Source organism: Labrus mixtus, chromosome 9 (genome assembly GCF_963584025.1).
Source record: "Labrus mixtus chromosome 9, fLabMix1.1, whole genome shotgun sequence".
Classification (NCBI taxonomy): domain Eukaryota; kingdom Metazoa; phylum Chordata; class Actinopteri; order Labriformes; family Labridae; genus Labrus; species Labrus mixtus.
Genome location: NC_083620.1, coordinates 11,228,884 through 11,255,029, shown reverse-complemented (window position 1 = coordinate 11,255,029; position 26,146 = coordinate 11,228,884). Strand labels below are relative to the sequence as shown.

The following is a 26,146-nucleotide window of genomic DNA, read 5'->3' as shown; positions in this document are numbered from 1 at the left end:
ATTCAGGTGACAGACATGGTTCATCCCCATCCAATCCCACTTTATTGTATCAAATATAGCTGTTGGAAAATGTACAAATTGTCATCATTTATTGAACTATACATTGTACAACAGTATACTAAAGAAGTGAATTGCATAACGTTTGTGAATTGAATTCATACCAGCAGTTAAAGTGACACACAGCCACTCCATATAAGGCCGTGCTTAAGCACTACGCGAGAGGTTCAGCTCTACCTGGCATGCTCTTATCGCTCCTGTCCTATTGATATGCTTTTCCAAGTGAAAAATGTCTAAGACCTAGAAGAGGTGTCTGAAAATGTAAAAGGCACATGTCAGTGTGACACTTTCCTTACATAACAGCTTCACTAGAAATATCTCTTTGACTGGCATTTGCAGAAATATACACTAAAAATAGTCCTGTGTGTCAGTACATAAAAGCAATCGTGTAACAAATCAGTTCAGTCTTGAAAAATTAAAGGACATTTTTGCACCTTTTTTATGATTGTCAGAGATGTTACAATAAAAAATAAATAACAGCAAACAACTGGATCGATTGGAATGACAAGATATCAATTAAAATTTTAACACTAAAAAGAAAACATACATACATATAAAAGCCTGAACATAAAGAAATCAGAATAACACAACATCAATTATCGTCACTTTCTTTATACATACTCAAAGACAGCTCGTGATAAAAATACATTCTCTGCATGCCTGGTTCAGTTTAGAAGCGGCAAACAGGCAGACGTGGGAGAAGACAGAAAGGCAAATGAATAAAATAAAAAAATACAGTATACATGCCATTTCCACCCAAAATGTACGCATGTCCATTTCCACAGTGTAAGCTTCTCAGTTCCATCGCTACAGTTTTTGAACTGCATCCCATCTTTCAGGCATGAGATCACAATTTTCCAAATAAGGCTTCTGAATGGATGGCTGGTTTAATTCCTTTGGGAAACGAGCAAAAAAAAGAGAAAAAAAACCCTGATAGGCTCTAAGGGCAGCCAAAAAAGGCACTGCGATTGGTCAAAGTCTGCATCCCAGCTTACATCTCTGCCCTCCTATTGGTTCCCTTGTCCTTACCAGCCATTTCATCCTCTGCTTCCTCCTCTTCCTCTTCGTAATTCTCTTCCTCATTATTCTCTGTCTGTTTTCCATGAGCCACATCCTTTCTTTGTACCTCTTGATTTTTTACCTCATCCTGAAACAAATGACAAAACACAAAAAAATGAAAATTCTACCGTCTTCATGACTATTTCCCTTGTGAAAAATTATAGAATGTTGAATGCCCTTATACATAGAAGGAGAAGATAGAAAATTATGTAGGCCGCCTAACGCTGGCAGGTGAAACATCCTTCCTCTTGAATCTATGGTGTGAGTGTCTGAGGATTTTTCACAAAGTAGCATCTTTCTTCTGCTTATCCGTCTATGGTATCGTAAGACACAGACTTGAATTGTATTAGATACAAACAGAAGCAGTGACACCTGTGAAAAGGGTCAACTGAAACATAAACTGCAGCAGTGGATGAATGAAGCTGAATGAAATGAAAGCTCCACTGAGCTCAAATTACGGAGCAACACAAGAACATTCAGTTAGTAGGTGACCAGCTGTATACAAAACACAAGAAGAAGAACATCCACATCCACAGTCATAGTGAGTTAATCCTCTCACTTATTTCACCTTAAAGAAAATCTCATCTAAGTTTACACAGCTTTTATGATATACATATTATATTATAACACACATTTGGACTTAAATGATTTTAACATGCACAAAAAAGGCCCTTAATGACAAAAGTGGGGTTTATAAATAAATAAATGTCACTCATCACGAGGTCAGGGTCAGTTACACAAGAGAGTAGTAGAGAGTCATATGTCTTACTCAAGGACACTGAAGACTGCTGGACTGCTAGTTATCATTACTCAACTTTCAAGATCATATCACTTCCTTAAATGACTTCTTAGTAATATCAAGTCCAAACTACTTATCATTACCCTTTAATCAAAGTTTTAATCAAGAGTAGTAAATACTCAACATTCATTTTTGATGGTCTAAAAATGTGTGCAGAAGCTTCTCCATTAAAACAGATTTCCTCTCTGGATAAATTAAATAAAGCAAGCTGGGGTGGTAACCAGACACCCGGCAGACCATCCACATGATCTCCCTCATTTATCAGAACATGCTGAGAGAAGAGTCAAGTTACAGGGACAAAACACGGACATGGACACACACACATGGTGACACAACTTCATCCCTGAGTGCAGCCGATGCAGCTGATACCTTGGTGTCGTAAGTATTACCTTCTGATGCAAAAAAAATGCAATATGTAGAAATGAGAAAATAAGTGGGATTATATTCCAGAACACTTCTGCTGTGTAAAATGCAGCATTATAATCCAAACTGAAAATGAAATGTAACTATAGAGAGGTGACTGGGACAATTCTTTGATCCTTTTCCATCCTAAGGTGCCTCTAACTGTCTCCACTAATTTATATGTAGGAGACTTGAGACTGATTTGCTGAAATAAAAACAATACGTTTGAAGGTTCTGTGGGCCCCCCAAGTACCTACCTCTCTTCATCTAAAGCCTCTAAAGTAGTTAACCACCACAGTTAAGAATTGCTAACATCAACAAGCATCACCAACAGCAACACAAGAGACAAACACAGTAAACAGAGTGAACAACCAAACAAAAGTTTAGTCTATTAAAGCGTGTTTGGCCAAAAAGCGATGTAACCAACGCTGTTGATTAAAGGAGATCTATCATACTAACTTTCACCGTTAATTATGTCAGTCTGGGACACCTATTGAGTAGTGTTGGGAGATGTGCAGTTAAAAAAAACCTTAATTATCTTATACTGGTGTCGGAAAAATCCCTCATTAAGCCTCAGCCTGAAACTATTTGTTTCAGTTACTGTCTCTTTAAGGCCCCTCTCCACACATGCCCACTTTCCTCCAACAGGCCAGCTCTGTTTGCAGTCACAGGGAAATCTGAGTGAGCTTCCAGGTAGGCATGTCCTTGAAAGAGCTGCCGGGCTGGGCATGTCCTACAACTTTGCTCTAATACGTCAGCAGGTTCTAGACATGTCTCAAGAAGATATTGTAACATCTCGTTCAGAGCAGCAGGAAACCACGTCCGGGGATTACGCCAACAATTGTGTACTTTGTGTTTAAAAAAACCTTACTGAGGTTTAGTATGGACATCCAATATCGTAACATTATTCGTATGTTTTTAAAAATGGATCATCATAATAGATCTCCTTTAAACTAGATTAAACACACAGAACTTCTGTTCTCCGTAGAAGAACCCACCTGTTCTAAGTTCTCCTCATTATATGGATCCTCTCCTTCCTCCTCAACCTCCTCCTCCCTCTTCTGCCCACCAGCTATGTCCTCCTGAGCCTTTAAGACACCACCCACCAAAAAAAGAGTTACATTCAAATAGTTGTAGGAGTAAAAGTTTTAACAATTGATGTTTTCCAAGTGGTATTTGTCAGAGTCAAACATGGTAGTTGTAATAGTCTCTATAAGCATGAATGTGACAAACCTCGTCCTCTACTTCCTCCTGGTACTGGTCATCCAGTGCGTCTTCCTGTTGATCTGGGTTTCCAGCAATCTGAACAAATGGCACCAGCACATTAAATCACAGCTTCACCATATTTATGTCAAACATCCTGTGGATATTTCCTATCTGTTATACCAATCTGAGCACCATTAGTGCGTATTGACATGTTAGGCCCTGTGTCCACCTAGCGTTTTTTCAGGGCAGAAAAGCATGCTTGGAAGCACTTGCATGAATGTGCAATGATGTGGGTACAAGACACGCTCAGTAGGAGGCAAATATACAGGGAATATTATTATACATTTGGAAAAGACCGCCCATGAAGTAAATAGTTACTTTCTGAAAAGTTAAAAGATTTGAGCACTTGAGCACTCTGAGAGGCCGCACAAAAAAGAAAAAAGGCGACTGCCTGCTGCTGCTAACGCTCTCCCAATTGAAAAAAATCGAAAAAAGACGCTGGCGTTTAGAAAAGAAACGCTAGGTGGACACAGGGCCCTAAACATAACCCTATGAATGCTTCTCTCTCCCATTCTCAAACAGACATTTTCATTCTCTAATCTTTTACCTAGGTCAGACTTTCAACCTTTTCGCTTTAATAATAATATCTGAACTTGGTTCTGTTAAAAGCTAAGTATATTGTCCCACATTGTCCCTTCATTGTGTTACTCACAACCAGGTCTTCCTCCACAGCAGGTTGTTCAGGTCCTTTATGTGCGTCTTTGTGCTGGGCTGGTGCTGCAGGCTCCTCATCATCCTCTCCCACCTCCTCTTCCTCCACTGTGACCTTGTGCTGCTGCTGCTGCTGCAGCGGCTCATCTTCGGCCTCCTCAAACTCATCCTCTCCCTGGTTGTTCGGATCGTCCTCAGGGTCTATCTCGCCCTCCCCAGCACCCTACAGAGGATTAGAGAGTAGTTAAATAATACAGGACGACAATAATACAGGGGGTATATACTATATATACCCTATATAATAATATACTAGTGGGTTGATGTTTGTATTAACATTATAATGAGAGCATGGAAATGTTCAAATTGATGTTATAAAGCTGCAGCATGGAGGATAATAAATCAAAGCTGATTGTGGTCGTTAGTGTTCTTTAATGTTGTATTAATTGCCTTGTTGCTATTCAGGAGATTTAATAGCTCACTGGGATGACAGACAAGTAGAAGATGAATGTGCAAGGGGTGGGGGGGTAGGGGTGGTGTGGTGTGGTGTGGTGGGGTTGCAGCGGACAGGGAGGATGAAAGAATTGATTGGTGGATGGATGGCTGAATGGACACATGGCACATGATACACTGGTGTGAATGTTAGGTGACTGAACGTGTTGAAAGAATAAACAGCCGATGAGGATGCATGTGTTAACAGATGGAGCGCGCAGTCACCCGCTGATGAGGAGACACCCTGGGGTCTGCTTCTTGTCTCTCCTCGTCATCATGTAACATATGAACATCTCTCTCTGTAAACATACACAACAAAGCAAAAAATTAATAAATAAATAATAATGCCATACTGCTTCTATGAGTATATGATCTGACAGTTTCATCTCCTGTTTGTGTCTCACCTTCTTCATCATCAGTGTGACGGTCCTCTTCGCCCTGAACAATGTCGTTGTCCATATTCTCATATTCTGTCCTCTTTCTAAAAACAACAGTGATAAGGCAGACAGAAGACACACTCAAACAGAGCTTTACATGTCAGGAACAGTTATTAAACATACTGCTGGACACGTTTTTACCCATCAATGAACACCTATTTGTTTCTATGAAAAGTGCTTTATAAGGTTTGTGTCATAAACGTGTTCACCTTCCCCCCAAAGAGGACTAATAAAGATGAAAAAAACGCAAAAATTTAAGTATGGGTTGAAACAAAACATGTTTGCAGTCCATTTCACGATCTTGTTCTTGAAAAGTGTTCACTAATTACATAGTTTAAGGGCGCATTCACACTAGGCCCAGTTGTCACGTAATGTTCTTAATCTTGATTGCTCCCCCTCCCTGTCCCCCCGCTAGCCTGCACTCACACTGCTCCAAGAATAACCGGGCCTGAGCACGGTTACCTCTGCACATAACGTCTTAATGCAACACATGCAGGGCGTTACTTAATTATGAAGCGTGCTAAGTTTACAAGACAGGCGGACTAGTAAAATATAATAAAATAAAAAGGACACACAGTCGAGTCTGCATCCACACATCGGAGAACAACACAGAGAACATGACAACTACTTTACTGACTTTGTGGCTTATTTTGAGTCATTTTACTCTGATACAGCCCCAACACTCCAGGATCTCTCCATAATGAAGGCTGTCCCCGTTGTCTATCAGTTCTTGTGCATCAACTGTACCGTGCCAAAGCACACCTCTTCAAAGCATACGAGGGCCAAGGAAGTGTACCGCGCTTGAGCACGGATTGGAGCACTCGCACTAGTCAAACTTTGACTTTGGGGGTGAAGCGTGCTTAGGCACGGTACAGATTGCAGGGTGTGAGTGCGCCCTTAGTGTAGAAATTTTGGCATTCTCTTCTGCACTTGATTATAAGTTCCAACTGATTTCAATTCTGACCTTTGGTGCTGCTCTCTCAGCAGCTGCTCTCTTCTGTCTGCATCCCTTTGCTGCTGCTGCTCCCTCTCCTGTTCCACCTTCAGCCTCTGCTCCCTCTCCTTCAGCACCCTGTCTCTCTGAGCCTTCAGGGCCTCCTGATGCAGCTGGATCTGCCTGCGCTCCTCAGCCCTCTGGGCCTCCAGACGCTGCTGCTCCTGTTGCTGCTCATACGCTGACTTTACACGTTCGACCTGGGCGTGGGCCTCGCGCTGCAGCTGGGCCTCTGGATGGACAACCTTTAAAAAAAAGAAACGTTGATTTTACTTCAAAGAACAGGGAGAGATAATAAATAATAAGCAAACCAAACACAAAGAGTTGGTGCTAATTTGTGACAAAAACTTGGAATCCTTTATCCTTTGGCAAAGATTGAAAGATGTTAGCCTAAAAATAATAGTACAACAAAGTATGAGATTGCTGTCACTATCAAACAAGTTAACACTGAGCAAAGGTTGTAATCTATTGCAGTTCCTCTGGGATTAAAGGACTATAAGCCCTTCAATAAGAGAAGCAGTTATGCTCCCAAAGTGACCAAATCTATGGGTTACATTACTAATAAATTATTCAAAGGTTAAAGGCAGCTGTGGTAAAAAAATATTCGAAGAAACTGCTGTTTAAAATTAGTTGAATTTTAAGTTAATCTGAATGTGTAACTTTTGAAAGATAAACAGAAAAACTTAACACAGTCAACATCCCTTTTAACTGGGTTTGAATAAGACTAAAGTCTAAACCAGTTCTGACCGGTAGTGGCTGGCGTCTCTGTCGATCCAGGGCGTTCTCGTCCGGCTGTTGTGGCTCCTCCTCTTGCTGCTCGTCCTGAGGTTGATCAGGATCCTCCTCCAGCTTCTGAGGCTGTCCTGCTTGAGCCATCTCCTCCTCCGCCAGCTCCCTCCTCCTCTCTGCTTCTCCCTCTCCATCCTCCTCTTTTTCTGACAAAGCATGCTGGGACTGAACATGCTCCTCCTCTTCTTGATTGTTCAACTGAAGCAAATCAAAGACAGTGGAACGTGAGTTTATTATATTTTTATAGTAACTCTTGCCTTCATATCAAAAGGATACCAAAGAATCCCACATTACCCTGGACTCAGTGTCCTTATGAACTTCCTCATGGACTGGTTCATCGTTATGTGGATGATTGAGTAACTGGCCTTGAACATGGGACTCAGGAGCTACGGCAGCTGCTTGTGCAGGGTTTCGCTCAGGCTCTCTTGGATTGGGCACCCTGTTCAGGGAATCTTTCAGCTGCTTAAATTCATCCACCTGAACCTAAAAGAAACAACATACACAACCAATGAAGGGCTTAGAGAGAAAATCCTGGGAGATGTGCATGTTGCTGCTTAAGTATCAGTATTCTTACATCTGTGAAACTCTGGGATCAATCAATCAAACTTTATTTATATAGCACCTTTCAGACAAATTAAATTGCAGTTCAAAGTGCTTTACAAGAGTGCAGAAAAGTTATTGACGAAAAAGTAGTTTATAAAATCATTGGGATTTGTGATGGAATGGGCTGGATATCTGCTGAAATATTTTGATACTGGTGCTGATGTGATGCTCTCCATCAAGAGTTAAATGTTTAATCTGTGTCTAAAAAGAATCCAGATTTCCCTAGGCTTTAGTTAGACATATTCACTACAAGACTGTGTCAAGTTGAATGAATTATGGGCCTAAGACAAATATCAAAATTAAGCTAAAAAACACACAAAATGTTGTTTCCAATTAAACCACATCAATGTTAGACAAATTTAAAAACGATGTAACTTAAATGAACCATGTAGTTTAGACTACATAATATATACATATACTTTAATACTAGGACAGGGGGTTCATTTTTCTCTGTCTCTGTCTCGCTCCACTCCCTCTGTTATGTCTCTCTGGCTGATTGGCTGAATCGTTACACTGCTCAGACAGCCCTGACTTACCCAAACCGAAGGAGAGAGTTTTCAAAGTGTGTGTGTGTGTGAGAGAGAGTGAGGGAGTGAGAAAGAGAGAGAGAGAGAGAGAGAGAGGGAGAGATGTGATCTTATTTCCCTAAAACTAAGCGAGACCAAGGCCTCTTTTTTCCTATCCCCTTGTGCTAACACGGTCTACTGTGACAACCATTTGACCTGCTTTATGGAGAAGGTGAGAACAAAGGTTAAAGTAAGGCTGAGAGGAACACAATGTTTTGCACTTGACCTGAACGACAGAAACTGAAAACCAGTAACAGTCTCTGTATCCTTTGAGTACTCCAGACAATTACATTTAGAACACTTGACTTAAAAAAAACACAAAGCAGCCAAATTGCTTGTAAAGCAGAAATGTTGCATCAATCGACCGTTGTTTTGACAGTGTAGTGACTGTGAGTTCACAATGAGTCGACATCTCTGTACCTGAGCTGCAGCCAGCGCACTCTTGTGGTCTTCAAGTGTCAGTGCAAGAAGGTCATGGGACGTCTTCAGGTCCTGATGACGAACCTGAACACACCAGAGCAACCGAGGACTGTAAGTAAACTTTCCTTTTCAATAAAGACTTTTACACTAATGATCAAAATGTTTAAGTCTCACCTGTGCATCCTGTAGCTGTGTGTGGATTTCATGATGGGCTTTCCTCAGCTGTTTATTTTCCTCTCTCAGGTTATATATATTTTCTGCCAGCACACACAGCACAAACATCACATGCATCAACTAAAACAGGATTCTACTGAAACACATGTGCAACATATAAAATAGAATCTAATGTAGATTTCTTGATTCCTTTTTCTAATCCTTATTACACATGATACTAATAACGGATCCTCTCTGTTCAAAGCATCAGACACATGACATTTTTATATATGTAACAGCGATATGGAAGCTGTCTTAAGTAAAAGCAAAGTAAGAAACTGTGAAGCAAAGACGAGCACAATAAAACTTTTCTTCTTCTCTTGAGCTGACAGTTTGCACACTTATACATGGCTTTAGACATGCAGTATTTAATCCAGTCAGAAGATGGAGACAAAGTAAGAATGTTTAATGATGAGACAGCTACACTGCATGTGTGTGTGTGTGTGTGTGTGTGTGTGTGTGTGTGTGTGTGTGCAATGAAGTGGTACATAAACAATAATGACTATCGGCACCTTTGAGTTGAGAGACTTCCCCCTCTTTGACTTGCTGCAGTTTGTCGTAGCGCTCTTTGTGCTCGCCCAGCAGCCGGCCGTGATCCTCGACCTGAACTTGGTGCTGGTCCTGAAGCTCGTAATACTGCTTCTTGAGGTCTTCATGCTGATTCTGATGGGAATCAAACACGATCGTCATTGCAAGGATATGTTTTGTCTTCTTTCTCGTCTTCAAAAAGCCCACATTCATGAAAACAAAGGTGATACCCATCAGTTGAACTAACTTCACCCCACAGATGTGGTAAGGTCACAAGAAGTGCATGTGGTTATGGAAAACAGGAGGGTGTCAGTACTAATGGAAAGAATAAACCATCTGGGTAAGCATATGTTTGTGAATGAGATGATCAACAGGAGCTGTACCTTCAGCATCTGATGCTGCACTTGGAGAGAATTGAACTTGCTGTTGGAGTCTTGCTGTTGAAACATAAAACGACAACAACAAAAACATGTTGTGCAATCATGAAAAACCACACTTGTGACTTTGTGTTTTGGGCTTTTTGTTACTGATACATCAGGTAATGGAGAATACATGAATTATATTGAATGCTAACGTTTGTAGCAGCAGTATTTGTACACTGCTTTAAAAAAAAAAACAAAGTTACACCACAGATACTTCAATCAGACTGATAGAAAAAGACACAAACTAAAAAGGCCTATAAAAAGTAAACAATGATAATTATAACAGAGGTTATTATGTGAAGACTTACCTTCTCCTTGTTGATTGACTGTTGTGATTCAAGTTTATAAACCAGATAATCTGAGAAACAGAACCAGAATGATATATATGATACATTTATTATAAATAAAGAGAAGAGAGCTGGGGATCGAACCCCGAACATTCAACCAATTCTACCACTGAACAATAAGAATGTTTTTTTTTTTTCACATCATTATCTTTTTTTTTAAGATTTCTTTTTGGCTTTTTGTGTCTTTATTAGAGAGACCAGACAGTAGATAGTCAGAAATCGGAGAGAGAGAGAGTGGGGAACGACCTGTGGGAAAGGAGCCACAGGTCAGACTTGAACCCGGGCCGTCCGCTTGGAGGACCGCAGCCTCTATACATGGGGCGCATGTTGTGGCATTTAAAAAAAGAGCCATACTGTTAGAAATCTGTTTAGACCCGATGCTGCAGATGTTGTGAATAGGGCTGGGCAATTCATCGAGTTTCAATATCATGTAAGATTTTGAAAAACAAGTCATCGAGATTAAAACATTATTTTGCTGCATGCTGTGTTGTGCTCGTTTTCTCCACAGTTTTTGTCAGGTCTGCTAAATGTTTCAAAGTGTTAGAAAGTTAAAGTGTTAATTGTTTAATTAATTCATGTGATGCAGATGTTGTAGATCAAAGAGTAATTGTGTTTAATAATCCTGATAAAAGTGACTTGTATAGTACTGTCACCAAAGAAGTAAAGGTCTTAGAATATGCCAGAACAAATATTAGACTGCTGTGAAAAATACTATAACTTGTCTCAGAATGTGATGTGAATTCCCCAAAGTGTCTCCTAATGGACAGTCAGTAGTATAGCTGGAATTGAGTGTAGCTGTTATCTTTCTCACCTTCTTTGGCTTTTTTATGCTCTAGTCTCTCCTTCTGAAGCGACTTCTCCAACCTGGAGCGATGCTCGTACACCACTGAGCACATAAGGGAGAGAGAGAGGGAGATAGAGAAAACATGGGGGGGGGGGGGGGATAGAGAGAGAAAGAAAACAGAGAGGTTAAGTGAGTGGCTTTAACTCTGTTTGAAGGAGAGTTAACTAAATAAAAAAGCAGTTACACAAATATGCACAGTGCACAAATAATGCATTCACAAACATTCATTTTAGAGTGAATGACTGAATGAGGATGTGAACTTTGTAGATGATATAAAAGTGTGAGTAGGGGTGTGATATTTAGTGTGACCTCTGTACATGTTATATCCTCCGCTGGCAGAAAACTGGGGCTTTTGTGGCAACACTGGTGGTTACGCGAATACATGCATTGTGGTTAGGTTTGCGTCTGTGCTTGCTGGGAGGCATTTGCTTAGGAGCAATAGTACAATTATGAGGGTGATTTCAGAGGAGTTTTGATTTTATTTCTCACCTTATTGTAAAACTCATGCTGACAAAGTGAGTGCATGGTAAATACCAACATTATTCTTGGTTTAAAAATAAAAGTCCCCAAAGCTCCTTGATAAACTGAAAGCTCTTGTATCCTTCACATCCACTTCTAATCTCTCCAGCTGTTCCCTTGAACAACGTTCTTATCAAAAAGATTCTAATTATTTCACCTTCATCAGATTTAAGATTATAAATCCATGGACACAGAAATAATCCTTGTTTGGAATTCGGGTCATGTTCGTAGCAAACAGGATGGAGATAATATCAGCACAGTACTGTGTCTTCAAGGCAATAATGACACACATGTAAAGAAATGCAACAAATGAATAAAAAGAGCTGGTTTGCATTTTTAAGAAAACATTTTTGTCCACTTATTTTCTACTTTTTGCTCGAAGCCTCGCCAATTAAGAAATCTACTAAGTGTAGTTAAAAACAATACACGAGCAAACCTGAACAATTTAAAAACTGTCTCTTCAGGCTCAGTGTGCTCTTGTATGCGTGCATGCGTGCATGCGTGCGTGCGTTCGTGTGTGTGTGTATAGACATTCTGGCAGAGAGGAAATTGGAGAAAGTAACCACCAACAAAAGAAACAGAACAGGAAAGAAGAGTGGCGGATATGAAAAAGGGGAAAGAAAAAAATATTTAAATGAGACCGCATTCAAGCTGCGAAACTATTCTGCTCTTACATAAAGAGCACATTTAAAAAATACTTTCTGGATATAAATACATAAAAGCACTACGGCGCAATCCTCAAAACGGATGCACTTCTCTCAAACGTATAGTAAAGCTGTAACTAATTCTAAATACTAAACTAATAAGCTTTTCCTCCTGCACTTCTTGTGATTTAAATACATGTTTATACGTTTTTTAAAGCTTCAGTTCCCCCAAAGGGGACCAGTTTTAAAAGGTGACCATTTCTTTCCTAACACTGCATTTTAATTGACTTCTTCCAGTCTTATAGACGCTGTCGTCTTTACCTGCCCTGCACAGACTCATATCAGAACTTTGTCTTGCAATGAATCTGTTGTTGAACATGTGCATGTATAGTTGAATTTAAACCCTTTCGGTTTGTTTAAACTGTTTCAGACTTTTCTCCACCTTATTTGAAAATATAGAACAGCTGTTTTGACTGGTAATATTCAAAATGTACCATATTTTCAGTGAAATGAGTTAGAAACCCCACTCTTAGATAGTACGATATGTGATTCATGTTGCCATAAAATAATTACAGTTGCAGGAAAAAGTATGTGAACCCTTTGGAATTTCCTAGTTTTCTGATTAAATTGGTCATAAAATGTGTTCTGATCTTCATCTAAGTCTCAACAATAGACAAACACAGTCTGCTTAAACTAATACCACACAAACAATTCTATGTTCTCATGTTTTTATTGAACACAACATGTAAACAGTCACAGTGCAGGGTGGAAAAAGTATGTGAACCCTTGGATTTAATAACTGGTTGACCCTCCTTTGGCAGCAATAACCTCAACCAAACGTTTCCTGTAGTTACAGATCAGACCTGCACAACGGTCAGGAGGAATTTTGGACCATTCCTCTTTACAAAACTTTTTCAGTTCATCAAAATTCTTGGGATGTCTGGTGTGAATCGCTCTCTTGAGGTCATGCCACAGCATCTCTATCGGGTTGAGGTCAGGACTCCGACTGGGCCACTCCAGAAGGCGTATTTTCTTCTGTTGAATCCATTCTGTTGTTGATTTACTTCTGTGCTTTGGGTCGTTGTCCTGTTGCATCACCCATCTTCTGTTGAGCTTCAATTGGTGGTTAGATGGCCTTAAGTTTTCCTGCAAAATGTCTTGATAAACTTCGATGATAGCAATCTGTCCAGGCCCTGATGCAGCAAAGCAGCCCCAAACCATGATGCCCTCCACCATACTTCACAGTTGGGATGAGGTTTTGATGTTGGTGTGCAGTGTCTTTTTTTCTCCACACATAGTGTTGTGCGTTCCTTCCAAAGAACTCACCTTTGGTTTCATCTGTCCACAGGATGTTTTGCCAGTAGTGCTGTGGAACATCCAGGTCCTCTTCTCCAAACATCAAGCGTGCAGCAATGTTTTTCTTGGACAGCAGTGGCTTTCTCCGTGGTGTCCTCACCATGAACTCCATTCTTGTTTAGTGTTTTACGTATCGTAGATTCGTCAACAGAGATGTTAGCAATGTGCCAGAGATTTGTGTAAGTCTTTAGCTGACACTCTAGGATTCTTCTTCACCTCACTGAGCATTCTGCGCTGTGCTCTTGCAGTCATCTTTACAGGACGGCCACTTCTAGGGAGAGCAGCAGCAGTGCTGAACTTTCTCCATTTATAGACAATTTGTCTTACCGTGGACTGATGAACATCAAGGCTTTTAGAGATTCTTTTGTAACCCTTTCCAGCTTTATGCAAGTCAACATTCTTAATCGTAGGTCTTCTGAGAGCTCTTTTGTGCGAGGCATGGTTCACATCAGGCAATGCTTCTTGAGAGTAGCAAACTCAAAACTGGAGTGTGTTTTTTATAGGGCAGGGCAGCTTTAACCAACACCTCCAATCTCATCTCATTGATTGGACTGCAGGTTGGCTGACTCCCGACTCCAATTAGCTCTGTGAGAAGTCATTTGCCTAGGGGTTCACATACTTTTTCCACCCTGCACTGTGAATGTTTACATGTTGTGTTCAACAAAAACATGAGAACATATAATTGTTTGTGTGGTATTAGTTTAAGCAGACTGTGTTTGTCTATTGTTGAGACTTAGATGAAGATCAGAACACATTTTATGACCAATTTAATCAGAAAACTAAGAAATTCCAAAGGGTTCACATACTTTTTCCTGCAACTGTATATGGTTTATGAGTGTCATTCAGCTCTTTTGGGCCTTAGAGGGTTTAGAGTTCAGACACATTCACTGCATGAAGACATAGAGCCAGGAGACAAACCACAAACACCACCAGCCTCCTAATCCACATTGTTAGATTTAGTAGCTAGCTGTGGATTATCCCCACTCGCATGGAGGTGGTATGACAAACAGGGCCGCAGATGGCCTAGCGGCTAGGTCCCGCCTAATGTACGGAGGCTTTGGTACTCCGAGCAGGCTGCCCGGGTTCAAGTCCAACCTGTGGCTCCTGTCCCACATGTTATTTCCCACTCTCTCTCCCTGATTTCCTATGCTATCCACTGTCCTATCAAATAAAAGCCCCAAAACAAATTGAATAAATAAATAAAAACGACAGCTAACTTATTTCACCCTGTGTGAATCAACCACCACACAGAATATGCAGAATGTCAAAAGGAGTCAGCAGTTGACCACTGCCATCCAGCTGAAGTACCGGCAACACAAAAACACTGTCAGCAAACTTTGGCAGGGTCATTCAGCCACAGTGCCTCATGACAGGAAGGGCAACAGATGGCAAGGAATAACAAACAAATGCTGTCACCAATTACACTGCAAAGGATATGATGCCACAATCTGGAGAAGAGGGCATCTTTTAGGTTTCAAATTGTTGTTTTTTTCTGGTATCTGTGTGACATTAGACACTTTAGAAGTTTGGATTTGGAGATTTAAATTTTTGTTCTTGCTTCGGCTGTATGCTGCACATTTCACCGTACAGCAGAGCAGTTAAATGTTAATCCAAGTTCTAATGTTTATACCTTGTAGTTCAATATTATAAGATGATTGTCTTATTTCCCTTGGATTCATGCCTTGTTTACATTACGAGTAAGTGTCAGTTTTTTACTTGTTACAGTTTTGTTGGTCTTTTTGGAATATTTTACAAAGTCAATCCTGCAGGCCTCTTTGATACTTGCTCTGGTGATGTCAGTAGTGTTTGTATGATATTTCCTTGAATGACTCAGTTTTAGGTTAATAAATAATAACACTTTTTCTTTAATAAGTTATTTTCATTAATATCATGTCAAGACTTTTACTTTTGTTTTTTTTGAGGGATGCAAAAAAATGGTAGTTATTGTGTCGAGTAGTCTTCACATGATGACAAGACAGAAGTCTTTGATACTGAAACATTTACTGTTTAGATATTAAAGTTTACAAATGAAAGGAACAAGCTACACAGACTTCTGCACAACCTATCAACTTCATAACATCAGGCTAGCAACAACAACATTGCATATTGCATTTCCTGCGACTTCAAAATAAAAGCACTTCCTGTCAAATCGTTTACATTAGCAATGTTTCACATCTATTTTTGAAAATAAATCATGTAACAAGTATGTTTTAACATCATCATTATGAACTTATTTAACTAAGTGTAAAATTCAACACAGTATTTTTTTTACCTTTAAGAAAACAATTTGCATGTTATCAGCAAAATCCCCCCAAAAACATGGATGACACAGCCCTAGTCCTGTCTACACTTTTGTAATGAATCGTCTGTGCCCCTAACCCGGAGCATAGACTCTCAATGCTTCTATCTGATGCTGAGGATCGACTCTTAGGTCACATATGTTGGCTCTGGTTTTGGGAAAGCCTCCGGAGTCTGACTCATCCGACTCTGACAACAACAATAACAACTTTGGCTATTATAACTACGTCATTTTTTCTTCCATTTTCTTATAGTTCTCTGTGACTCCTTCATGACACGGGTTGGTGGGGGTGGGGACAGGGCACGCTAACTGATGATGTGGCTGTGCCTTATTCTGAGTGCCAACTAATACAGAGAAGTAGAATGTAAAAGAGTGAATGAGAGGGCATGTGGTTACAGAGAAAACAAAAAAAAAGAGTGAAACAGGAACAACAAATGACACAAGCAAACTAGAGCCAGCACAGTGAATAGATAAACACAGACTGAAGGGAAAGAGACAGTCAGGGGAAACACACACACACACACACACACACACACACACACACACACACACACACACACACACACACACACACACACACACACACACACACACACACACACACACACACACACACACACACACACACACACACACACACACACACACACACACACACACACACACACACACACACACACACACACACACACACACACACACACACACACACACACACACACACACAGTAAAAGAGAGAATGACACTGACACAATGACATGGTATGGAGGTTATAAAAGAAACGCACAGCTACCTGAACCAAAAAGTTAAGTGGTTGTTGTTAGCTGTAAAGTGTCTCATGTCATCTGGGTCTTGTAAGCTGCTTTTGAAGGCTTTGGATTTCCCTCGGGATCAATAGACTATCTATCTATCTAATGATTATTAAACAGAACTGTTGTGTTGATATTTATGTGGATAATTAAAACCTTACTCCTCTTTCCAATATTGTAACAACAGTGAGTTCTGTTCAACACTTGTTGTATCAAACAAAGAGTGGCACTGTAGGCTCAATGGGGCACAACTGACCACAACTGTTGATTCATCTCCGGAAAAAAAACATAACATAACATGATTTTATCATTTCAGCTTAAAGTCGTTTTAAAAGTGAAACTGGTGGTTGTTGTTTCCTGTCAGAATTTTTCCCTCCCTCACATGTTTTATAGTATATTCTTACTGACTTAATCATGGGGGAGATTTACTGTTGTTTTTGAATGAGTGTTAAAATCTGAACCTACAGATCTTAAACAATAACTGCTTTTATTTTCCCCTTTTTTATAAGAAGACAGGGTCAGGATGTTTTTCTCAGCCACTACCTCTGAAACCATTTCTGCAAAAATGCCTAACAGAGAAAACTTTTTTTTTTATATTTATTTTTGGGCTTTCTATGCCTTTAATGGAGATACAGGACAGTAGATATAGTTGGAATCCAGGGAGAGAGAGAGGGGAATGACATGCGGGAAAGGAGCCACAGGCAGGATTCGAACCTGGGCCGCCCGCTCAGAAGTCTACGGATTCCAACAAAAATAAAACACAAAACAGGACAGGGAAGGAAGAAACGACTCCAGATATTACGCTGAATGCAGAGAAGATGAACTGCACGAGTTGGGTGAGACACTCCTGCACAAGGGGTTATTTCCTGGAGCTATACTTCTAATATCCAAAAGTACTGGTCTGGAGGACCCATGTTGTTCAAGGGGTGTCCATGGAGATGCCTACAGCAAAATGCCTTAACAACAGCGTCTAAGCAGGCTGTCCAAGAGTGACGCTATGTGCTCCCTGCTACCTGGCTCGCTCCTCCCTCTGAATTACTCGTAGCAGGAGTGCAGGCTGAAGCTGAGGCCTCGTCACTGTCGTCCTCGTTGGACTGCGGTACCTCTGCGTCAGGGATGGTTGTTGTCATGCGCACTAACCACCATGGCTTCACCGCGCGCACTAACCACTGTGCCACCAGCGCCCCAGAGAAAACAAATATTTTTTTAAAATCTCTGTCTGTATTCTACATACTGTTGCCTCTATAACAAAACAAACACATTTTAAGTAATGGAACTCTTACACTGTAAACATAAAAGAGCAGAGTTAGAAAACACTATGTTCCTAGTTTACTTAACCAGACACTGCTGAGGTCCCATATTGAGCCTGTTATGACAGCTTTGAATGTCATTGTTATGATGCCCTCAACAGACCTGATGAAACAAGTTTAATACGAAGTCAGTGATTCTCAGCTTCACAACATTAGACTGACAAAGAGGTAACACGTGACCTTCAGGTTTATTGCCTGTAAAAATGGCTGAAATCCAGAAAACTAAAATAAACTGTCTTTGCAAAACCAAAACTGTAATCTATCCAAACTGACTTCAGAAATGTCTTCAAACCTCTCTGAGCATTATGGGCTGGTGGTTCAGCTACATGACATTATAGGGAGGTTGTATTCTGTATCGTTGACGCTCTGTACACTCTCAACAATGTGAGGAGTGAGGAGTGCCAGAGATGAGGCCATGTTGCTTTTAGCTGAGTTCAGTCACTCCACACACACCCTCTCTCTAGGGGATATCAAGCAGGGCAAAAGCTACAAGGCAGCTACAGTATAAAAGATGATGTTATTTTGATGTGCTTTTGAATTATTCAAACCTACTAATAGTGCTCAGAAGGCAAAGTCATTCTTAACACAATATATTCCACATAAAACTGAATGTGCTTCACATAAACAACTTCAAGAAAATTCATCGAAGACTGTTCCAAATCAGAAAATGATTATTTCTCTGATCCTTGTTTTGCAATTTAAGTTGACAAAAAAGAAAAAAATCACATCCGGAAAATACAAGAAATTATCAAATTCTTTACTGTACTCAGTTTGTCACAACAAATATCACTGAATATTTGTGCTGAAAATACATGTCCAATCCAATGCTGATGTTTCAGAGTCCTTTTCACTTAAAAAACAAACATAGTGCAGACTACCTTTATCACATTGAAAAACTCAATGAGAAAGGAGAACGAGCATTTTTCCACCAGAATGACGGAACATTTCCTTCATTGTGTGAGAGTGAGAACAAGGGCCCTCTCTATCCTAGTGACCTTTACTGGCTCACTGGTTGAGTTGTAGACACGATTACTTAAAGTTATCCAGTGGTGTGGGCTGGGAATACTATCAGTCTCACAGGGAAATGAGCTCCAAGACCTTGTTTGAGGAGTGTGTGTTTACACTGCTACCCTTGTGCACACACACTGCAAACAATGGAGCCAATCTCCAAATTTATTTACGAGTGCATACAAATGTAATAAAGACAGTAACTCTTTCCATGAATGCATGGAAAGAGTTGAATGATTGACTCATGTATGCAGAATCTTACTTGCTCAAAAAGCTTACAGAACACCTGAGCTGTGTACCCTGCAGTGACCTCTGTCTTCAACAGGAAATCTGACTGATGCAGGTCAACTCTCTTTACAGGACAAGCCCCTTTCTAGACAACCTGAAAGAACACATGAGCTGAAACAAGATCAGAAATCAGACCACAAAAGCAAAGTGTAGAACAATATCCTTGAACAGCTCCTTTAGGTTTCACATTAAAGCACTACATCTCCAACAAGAGACACAGATTACTGTGCACATTTTCTTCTTGTAAGTGCACAAGATCATTTTGTCTATCTTTATTTTTCACCTTTTCTGATCATATCATGCCGGGCTGCCACCAATAGCATGACACTGTATTTGCCATTTTAAGCATTCAGAAACTCTCAGAGTCAAGCAGCAATATATTATCGTTATGAAACTTCCTCCTCTCGTGGTATTTCCTGTTTCTTCTTTTTCAAACCTCAAGTAAACACAACCCACACAGGTACCTTAAAACCCAGTAAACGCGCGCGCACACACACACACACAAACACACACAACTGGTAAACAATTTGACCGTCCTCATGTTTCTTTTAAACAAAAGATAACTCAGAACACACAACAGGCAGGTGTGAGTTTGCACAGCTCAGATGTCCCTACTACTGAACTTGTAGCTCTAAGTTTATCTGAGAAACCCAAGACCAGTGGGAAGTGAGAACACACTCAAGCATATGCACTCCAGATAATATCTAGATATTTACAGGAGGACTTCTCCGGAGATTCTCCCGAACTAGCCGTTCACATATGCTCCTCACAGCGGGTGACTTTCCCTGTCAGAGGGGAGGGGGCTCGGGGGATTTCCTGAGGTAAGACCTGACGTAAATAAACAACGCGGAAGTAGCGGCCGTAGCAACAGAGTCCGCTACACGACGTTATAATAACAATATTTGCCTTTATATCAATGCTATGTGTAATCCAATGGAATGACAACATCCACAAAAGAGAGGAGAACAACATACTGACGAACAGAAAACATAATGCAGCCGTTTAATTACGTGCATGGAGATCGTAGTGGTCGCGTGCAGACACTTTAGCCGGTCACTATATAAACGTCATTCTCTTCCCATTGGCTGAAATTGAAAATCTCCGGAGTATATGCGGCCGCATTCAGACATCAGCTCACTCGGATATTCTGCGGATAAAATACTAGGAAACTCCGGGTAAAGTCCGCGCGACAAATGCACAAAAAAAGTTTTTCAGGAGATTTCCGTATGTGTGAAAAGGGTTTAAGAAACAGCCGCTCTCATTCATCATTCAATAATGGACTTGATTAGAGAAAATAGAGAGTTGAACATTGAAGACTCCAAACGCAGTTCTAAAAATAAAGATACTGGTTCATACTCTAAATGAAGAGCCTTGGTCATTTGTAACTTTTGAAGGTTCTTTGCCTAACAAAACCTGAACTTTGTCATTCCCCCGTCTGTTCAACCCAAGCAGCAACCTCCAGGGTTGAAAAATAAAGTCAATGTGAAAGTGCAAAATCCTGCAGTCCGTCAAGGGTCCGCTTGAGAACCCTGGAAGTCTCATATGCTGTTTTCACATATGCACTCTTGAAAATACTTAGATAATTTCAGGAGGACTGCTCCGGATATTCTCCTGACCTGGTTGTTCACATATGCCCCTCACAACGGGAGACTATTCCTGTCAGACGGGAGGGGGGGGCGGGGGGTCTCCCGAGGTAAGATCTGTTGTAAAAAAGACGCAGAAGTAGCGGACGAAGCAACAGACCACTAAACGATGCTATAATGAGTATATTTGCCTTTATATCAATGCTCCATGTGGTTTGGCTGAATCACACTATCAACAAAAAAAAAGAAGAAAACAACATACTGGGAAACAGAAAACATTATGCAGCCGTTTAATTATGTGAGATCGTTGTCGTCGTGGGCAGACAGTCAATGCACCGACTCCAGTCACAGTATAGAGACGTCCCTCCCCCTCCCATTGGCTCGAGCTGGAGTCATTCTCACATCAGCTCTTGCTGCAGGTAAAAAACAAACTCCGGGTGAAGTCTGAGTGAAATATTCGGCTGTTTGCGTTCACAAATACAGGACTTTTTCAGGAGTGTTCTGCAAGTGTGACAGCCCTAATACACATCACATTCAAAAAAGCCCGATTTTACTTTTTACAGCAGAAAAAAATCTCAAGTTCACAGTCTGGTACAAAAAATGATATTGGTCTGATAAGTTCGGCGACACTCTCCGACGGGTGATTTAAAAAAAATAACTCATCTGTTTTGATTTCCTGAACGATACGTGTTATCTATAGTTAGACGTGTAGCTGACCTGATTGACAGCTGGGCACAATGAAACGGTTTATCAGGAGGCTTAAAACACACTTCAGCTTGTCGTGAGGTTGAAAGTTAGGCTGAGACAGGATTTCGGGCATGGCGGCTGACGCAGAAGAGCCTCCGGAGCCCCCTGCCGTAACAGATGGGTGACGTCACTCAGGTTTTGTCCACCCATATTTACAGTCTCTGGTTCACCATTAGAAGAGACTTCAGTTCTTACTTTGACTGCAAAAGTACTTTTCTCCCTTTGTCATTTGGATAAAAACAAACCAATCCATCTGTTGAGACAAGAGCGTTGGAAATGTTTATAATCACCACAACACTTATTGTGAACTGGCTTTAATTATTCCACTTGATTTATGCTTACAAAAGATATCTAAACAATGACGGTTCTGTATGTGTGTGAGGGAGGGAGTGGGTGCTAAATCACGGGGACACATTTGTCAGAGTGCATGCATAACCACAAGTGCCAGTTGATCCTTTTAAATGACAGACAACTGCCAGCTTGTGGTTATAATGGGCAGCAGTGAATCAATATGGTTGGCTCCCCCAGGCTATGGCCCACCTCTAAATATAGGACACAAAAAAAAGTAATCAACAGTCAGCCATGGATATCAAGTTGCCTTGGCCTTGTGATTTCCTAAAAGACCAATATAGTCACAATGAAAGGAAGGGTGTGGTGCTATAGTTTGATGGTGCAAATGGTGTTAAGCCCCAATAACAGAAAGAGTCACAGTGGTAGAAAAATTAAATGTGTGTAAAGTCCACCTGTAAATGACTAAGGAACTTTATAAACTCTGGGAAAGCAGACATTCAATTGTAAGTCTGTATGTGGGATGGGCTGGGCACAGGTCTGTTAATCCGTTTAACGTTAATTATCAGCAATTCACTTTATGTATTCATTTTTACCGTTGATGTTTTAATTTGAAAAATTGTTGTCTCAAACATCTAACTTCCGGTAAATTTGGGTCATTTTATTTTCATCTCTTGAATTAATTTTCGCCAACCCATGTCAGCTGACCTCATTTGCTCCTGACTCTCCCAATATATACTGCCGAGCCCTGTTGTTATTAGATAGATAGATAGATAGATAGATAGATAGATAGATAGATGGACGGACGGACAGACAGACAGACAGACAGACAGACAGATAGATAGACAGACAGACAGACAGACAGACAGACAGACAGACAGACAGACAGACAGACTCCCATCCCATAGCTTACACATATAAGGTAAAACATTGAACAAACAGTACAAACAGAGAAATAATCAGGCTATCATTGGCTTAAGTAATCTAGGAACAGTGAATGGAAGGTCCTGATTGGTCAAATGACATGTCAATCCAAAGACAAGAGAAAACAGTCAAAACAGCGGTGGAAAATTTGAAGCAATCTGTGGATACTTATGGATATAAGGCTTGCTTTATTTGTCGGTGGTCTGACAGATGCATACATTGTAGTTGCTGTGTTGGTTGGATCCTAAAATTATTTACATGGTCAGAATCACAAGAATCGTAGCTTTCTAGCGAGGTACAGCATGAGTGAGGCTACAGGCTACAGAACAGCACGGTGATTAAGAAAATACACACTAACAGCTGCCCGTCAGGGGAGGTGATATATCAACAACAACACAGACATGTGTGTACTTTTGAGTTTGATACGTCATCATGGTCTCTTAAGAACTCAAATCTATTGACATTGCAAAAAGCTGATTTTTTTTTGTTGTTTCTTATAATACCAGTTAACATGCAGTTAAATATTAAGTGAATTAACAGATCAACTCGATAACGGATTAACAAAGTTAAATATATATTATTAACTGTGCCCACCTCTATGTCTGACCTCGCCTTACTACCTTTGTTGTAGAAATTGGCACAAAACACATAAAGCCATCAAGTTAGACAAACAGCTTACCAAAGTAATTTGTCATATAATGATTACTATGACAACTAAACAATCACAGCTCTTTCTCTGTGTCTATGCATTACTCTCCCAAATTTGACAACTAGAAGTCTGAAGGACAACTCCTAGGAAGGTCTGTTGAACCAAGCTGTGGAGCGATGATGAGCTGGTTTGAACAAGTCCAGAGTCTGGACTAAACACTGTCACACTATTTGACTCCATGATGTGGGGGGGGGGGGGGGGGGGGGGAGAAACATGTGTGATGTGATGTAGGAGTGAGCTCTGCATCAGGCTATTAATTTTAAACTCGTGGCATAATGGCATGATACAAAACCTCCCATCCTGCCCACACAGCGGCGAGTGTTCAAGTGTTTATATAGAGGGAGCATACCAGTGAGGTTACTGCAGGGCAAGTCGGTTTTATCATTTGCAGAGGTGGGGCATGCAAGACTTTTTAATTGAAACATTATATTCTGCTAGTTACGCAGGGATACATACTGTACTGAAGGTCACTGAGTTTGATTATGTCATATCTTCAAGTGGGATTTTTTTTCTTGGAGACACAAGTATCATGTCTGTGTCTAAATAACTGACTCGTTGCCAACAGATTTTAACAAAGCAGCTATTTTTTCTTCTTCAAATAATGGGGTTCAACCAAGGACACAGAGGAAAAGAACCATCTCTGATACAAAGGCAGACAAACTGGCCCGCTCTACATACAAAATTCAAGCATTAAGGTATTCATTGATAAGTTGACAGAAAATCAATCCTTCATTATAGTCCAAAGATTGATCATCTCGACCATTATTGAAGCAAAAAAACAAAACAGACAAACTAAACTAACCACTTTGTGTCAAAGACTGTTCACACACAACAAGCCGCACATGAATACGGACATCAATCTGGGTTAAAGGGCATTGTAACAAGCATTTTCACAACTCTCTGTCAGATACAGTACAGTCCAAAATGAACAATTAATAAAAATATCTGATCGTTATATGACCAGGATGTTTGTTTACATCAGTAATGCAAAGATGATCATGAAACATTAAGCCAACGTACTGATGGATGAAAAAGACAGTTTAGCTGATTGCTGTTTAAAACAATCATTACTTCTTTGAATCTTCTCGTCTGTTTTTAATGAGCTATGACAACAACTTTTCTCTAATTCCGTCGTTTGGTATGCTAGCACGCCAGCATTAAATAGATCTTGCAAGAAAACAGATACACATCGGCTACAGACATTGGTGCATGCCACATTATTTCTGAAGGAACAACGTCTGATTACAGCGCCAATAATGGCCAATTCTAATGTTCAGCCGATACATCAGTTCATCCTTCATTATTATATTGAGCTGAAACCATTCCACCGTATATCTGAAACAATACTGATAGGCATACACTGTTAGCAGTGACAAGACAACATCATGGCCACATCATCAAAAGTGATGCAATAAATATTGTCTTCATTAAGGCCAAGGAAGGATGCATGACAGCACACAATATCATGACAGTGCAACATCCACCATGCTAATTTCTAAAAAGCTTTCATAAACAAGTGAGTATTGTATGCTAAACTGTGACACTTTCTTTGTCATTAAGGCGCTGGTTACCTATTTTCCTTTTATGTTTCTCCAGCTGTGGCCAAGAAAAGCAGATGTTCCGACTGACCTCATTCAAGTACACTGATGCATACTGTTGAGGTGAGCCTGGGGACACAGTGACTTCAGCCAGGTGTGTGTTTATGTGTGTGCATCATAGCCTTAGCAGTGAGGGGTCATATTTTAGTCTGACAGTAAAGAGGAAGACCTGTCCAATCTAGTTAAAAACTCTCAGTTGACCTTTAAAGCCAAATCTGCTAAAACCATAACCTGGTAATAACGAGATTATAAGGCCAACCAGGGTCAGGGGTCAAACACAGCTTCAGTGTATTTACAGTTCAGTAAGGTCAGACCAAACAGACACAGTCTGCAGTGGAGTCATTACCAACACGATAAAACATAAAGATGGTAATACAATTTCGAACCGAACTTCGGTTTACGTGAAACCTAATAAATCAAATGGCGAGAGATTCTGTCACAGTGTTTTAGACGGAAAAAAAAAACATTCATTCACATCCCCCGTTACAATCTTTACCTTGGAGCTGTGCCGAGAGCGACTCCTGATGTTGCTGGTACTTCAGCGCCATCGCCTCTGTCCTCTTGAGCTGTTTGTGCACCTCGTACGAGATCATCCCCCCGTACATCATCCCGCAGACCACCGTGAGCAACAGGAGAAACTGGAAGATCCTGCGCTGCCTGCGGGAGCACACCCCGTTCCCCATGTTGGACCCACACCCCTCCCCGCTGTCTCCGCGAGGAAGCCCCGTCTCTGCTGCTGGAAACTTCCGACACAACTTTTCACCTCCTACCTGGTGTAGACTAAAGACACCCCCCCTCCCCGAGCATTTCCACACTGAAAATACGACTTAAGTGCTAATATTCCCCAATGTGTACATTATTTAGCAATGCCCCATCCACTTACGACTCTCCCCTGTGACTTCAAAGTAGCCGCTCAGATTTTCGCCGTCAAACTCTCCCTCTGCGCTGTTCACATGCAAAACAAACCGAGACAGACGACTGAACAGCTGCTCGGCGTTTCCTCCCTCGTACTTATAAATTTCCAATTCTAAGACGCTTAAGAAGAGTGAAGTAAATCCTCAAGTCCCCTACAAGGCCTCCATAGCACCTTTAACTTCAGTTACGTGTCAAGCCAGCAGCTGCCTGCCATCCAACTACTACCATGAAGGAAGTCCCTCCCTCGAACCCACCAGAAATTT

At 40.7% G+C, this 26,146-nt stretch overlaps 1 protein-coding gene across 2 annotated transcripts; it reads right to left on the bottom strand.

Annotated features, from left to right (window-relative positions):
- Positions 1-19: 19 nt before the first annotated feature.
- Positions 20-26,120, bottom strand: golim4a (golgi integral membrane protein 4a). 2 transcript variants are annotated; one of them, XM_061046249.1, is made up of 16 exons: positions 25,465-26,120; positions 10,854-10,928; positions 10,004-10,053; positions 9,657-9,710; positions 9,258-9,408; positions 8,707-8,789; positions 8,533-8,616; positions 7,238-7,426; positions 6,902-7,141; positions 6,125-6,399; positions 5,128-5,204; positions 4,949-5,022; positions 4,236-4,457; positions 3,551-3,619; positions 3,316-3,405; positions 20-1,204 (listed from the first exon to the last, which is right to left on the bottom strand). In XM_061046249.1, exons 1-16 carry the CDS (start codon positions 25,649-25,651, stop codon positions 1,049-1,051), a joined length of 2,076 nt encoding a protein of 691 aa, XP_060902232.1. In that variant the 5' UTR covers positions 25,652-26,120; the 3' UTR covers positions 20-1,048. The 2 variants fall into 2 exon arrangements, with proteins under 2 accessions (XP_060902232.1, XP_060902233.1); XM_061046250.1 differs by lacking the exon at positions 3,316-3,405.
- Positions 26,121-26,146: the final 26 nt, after the last annotated feature.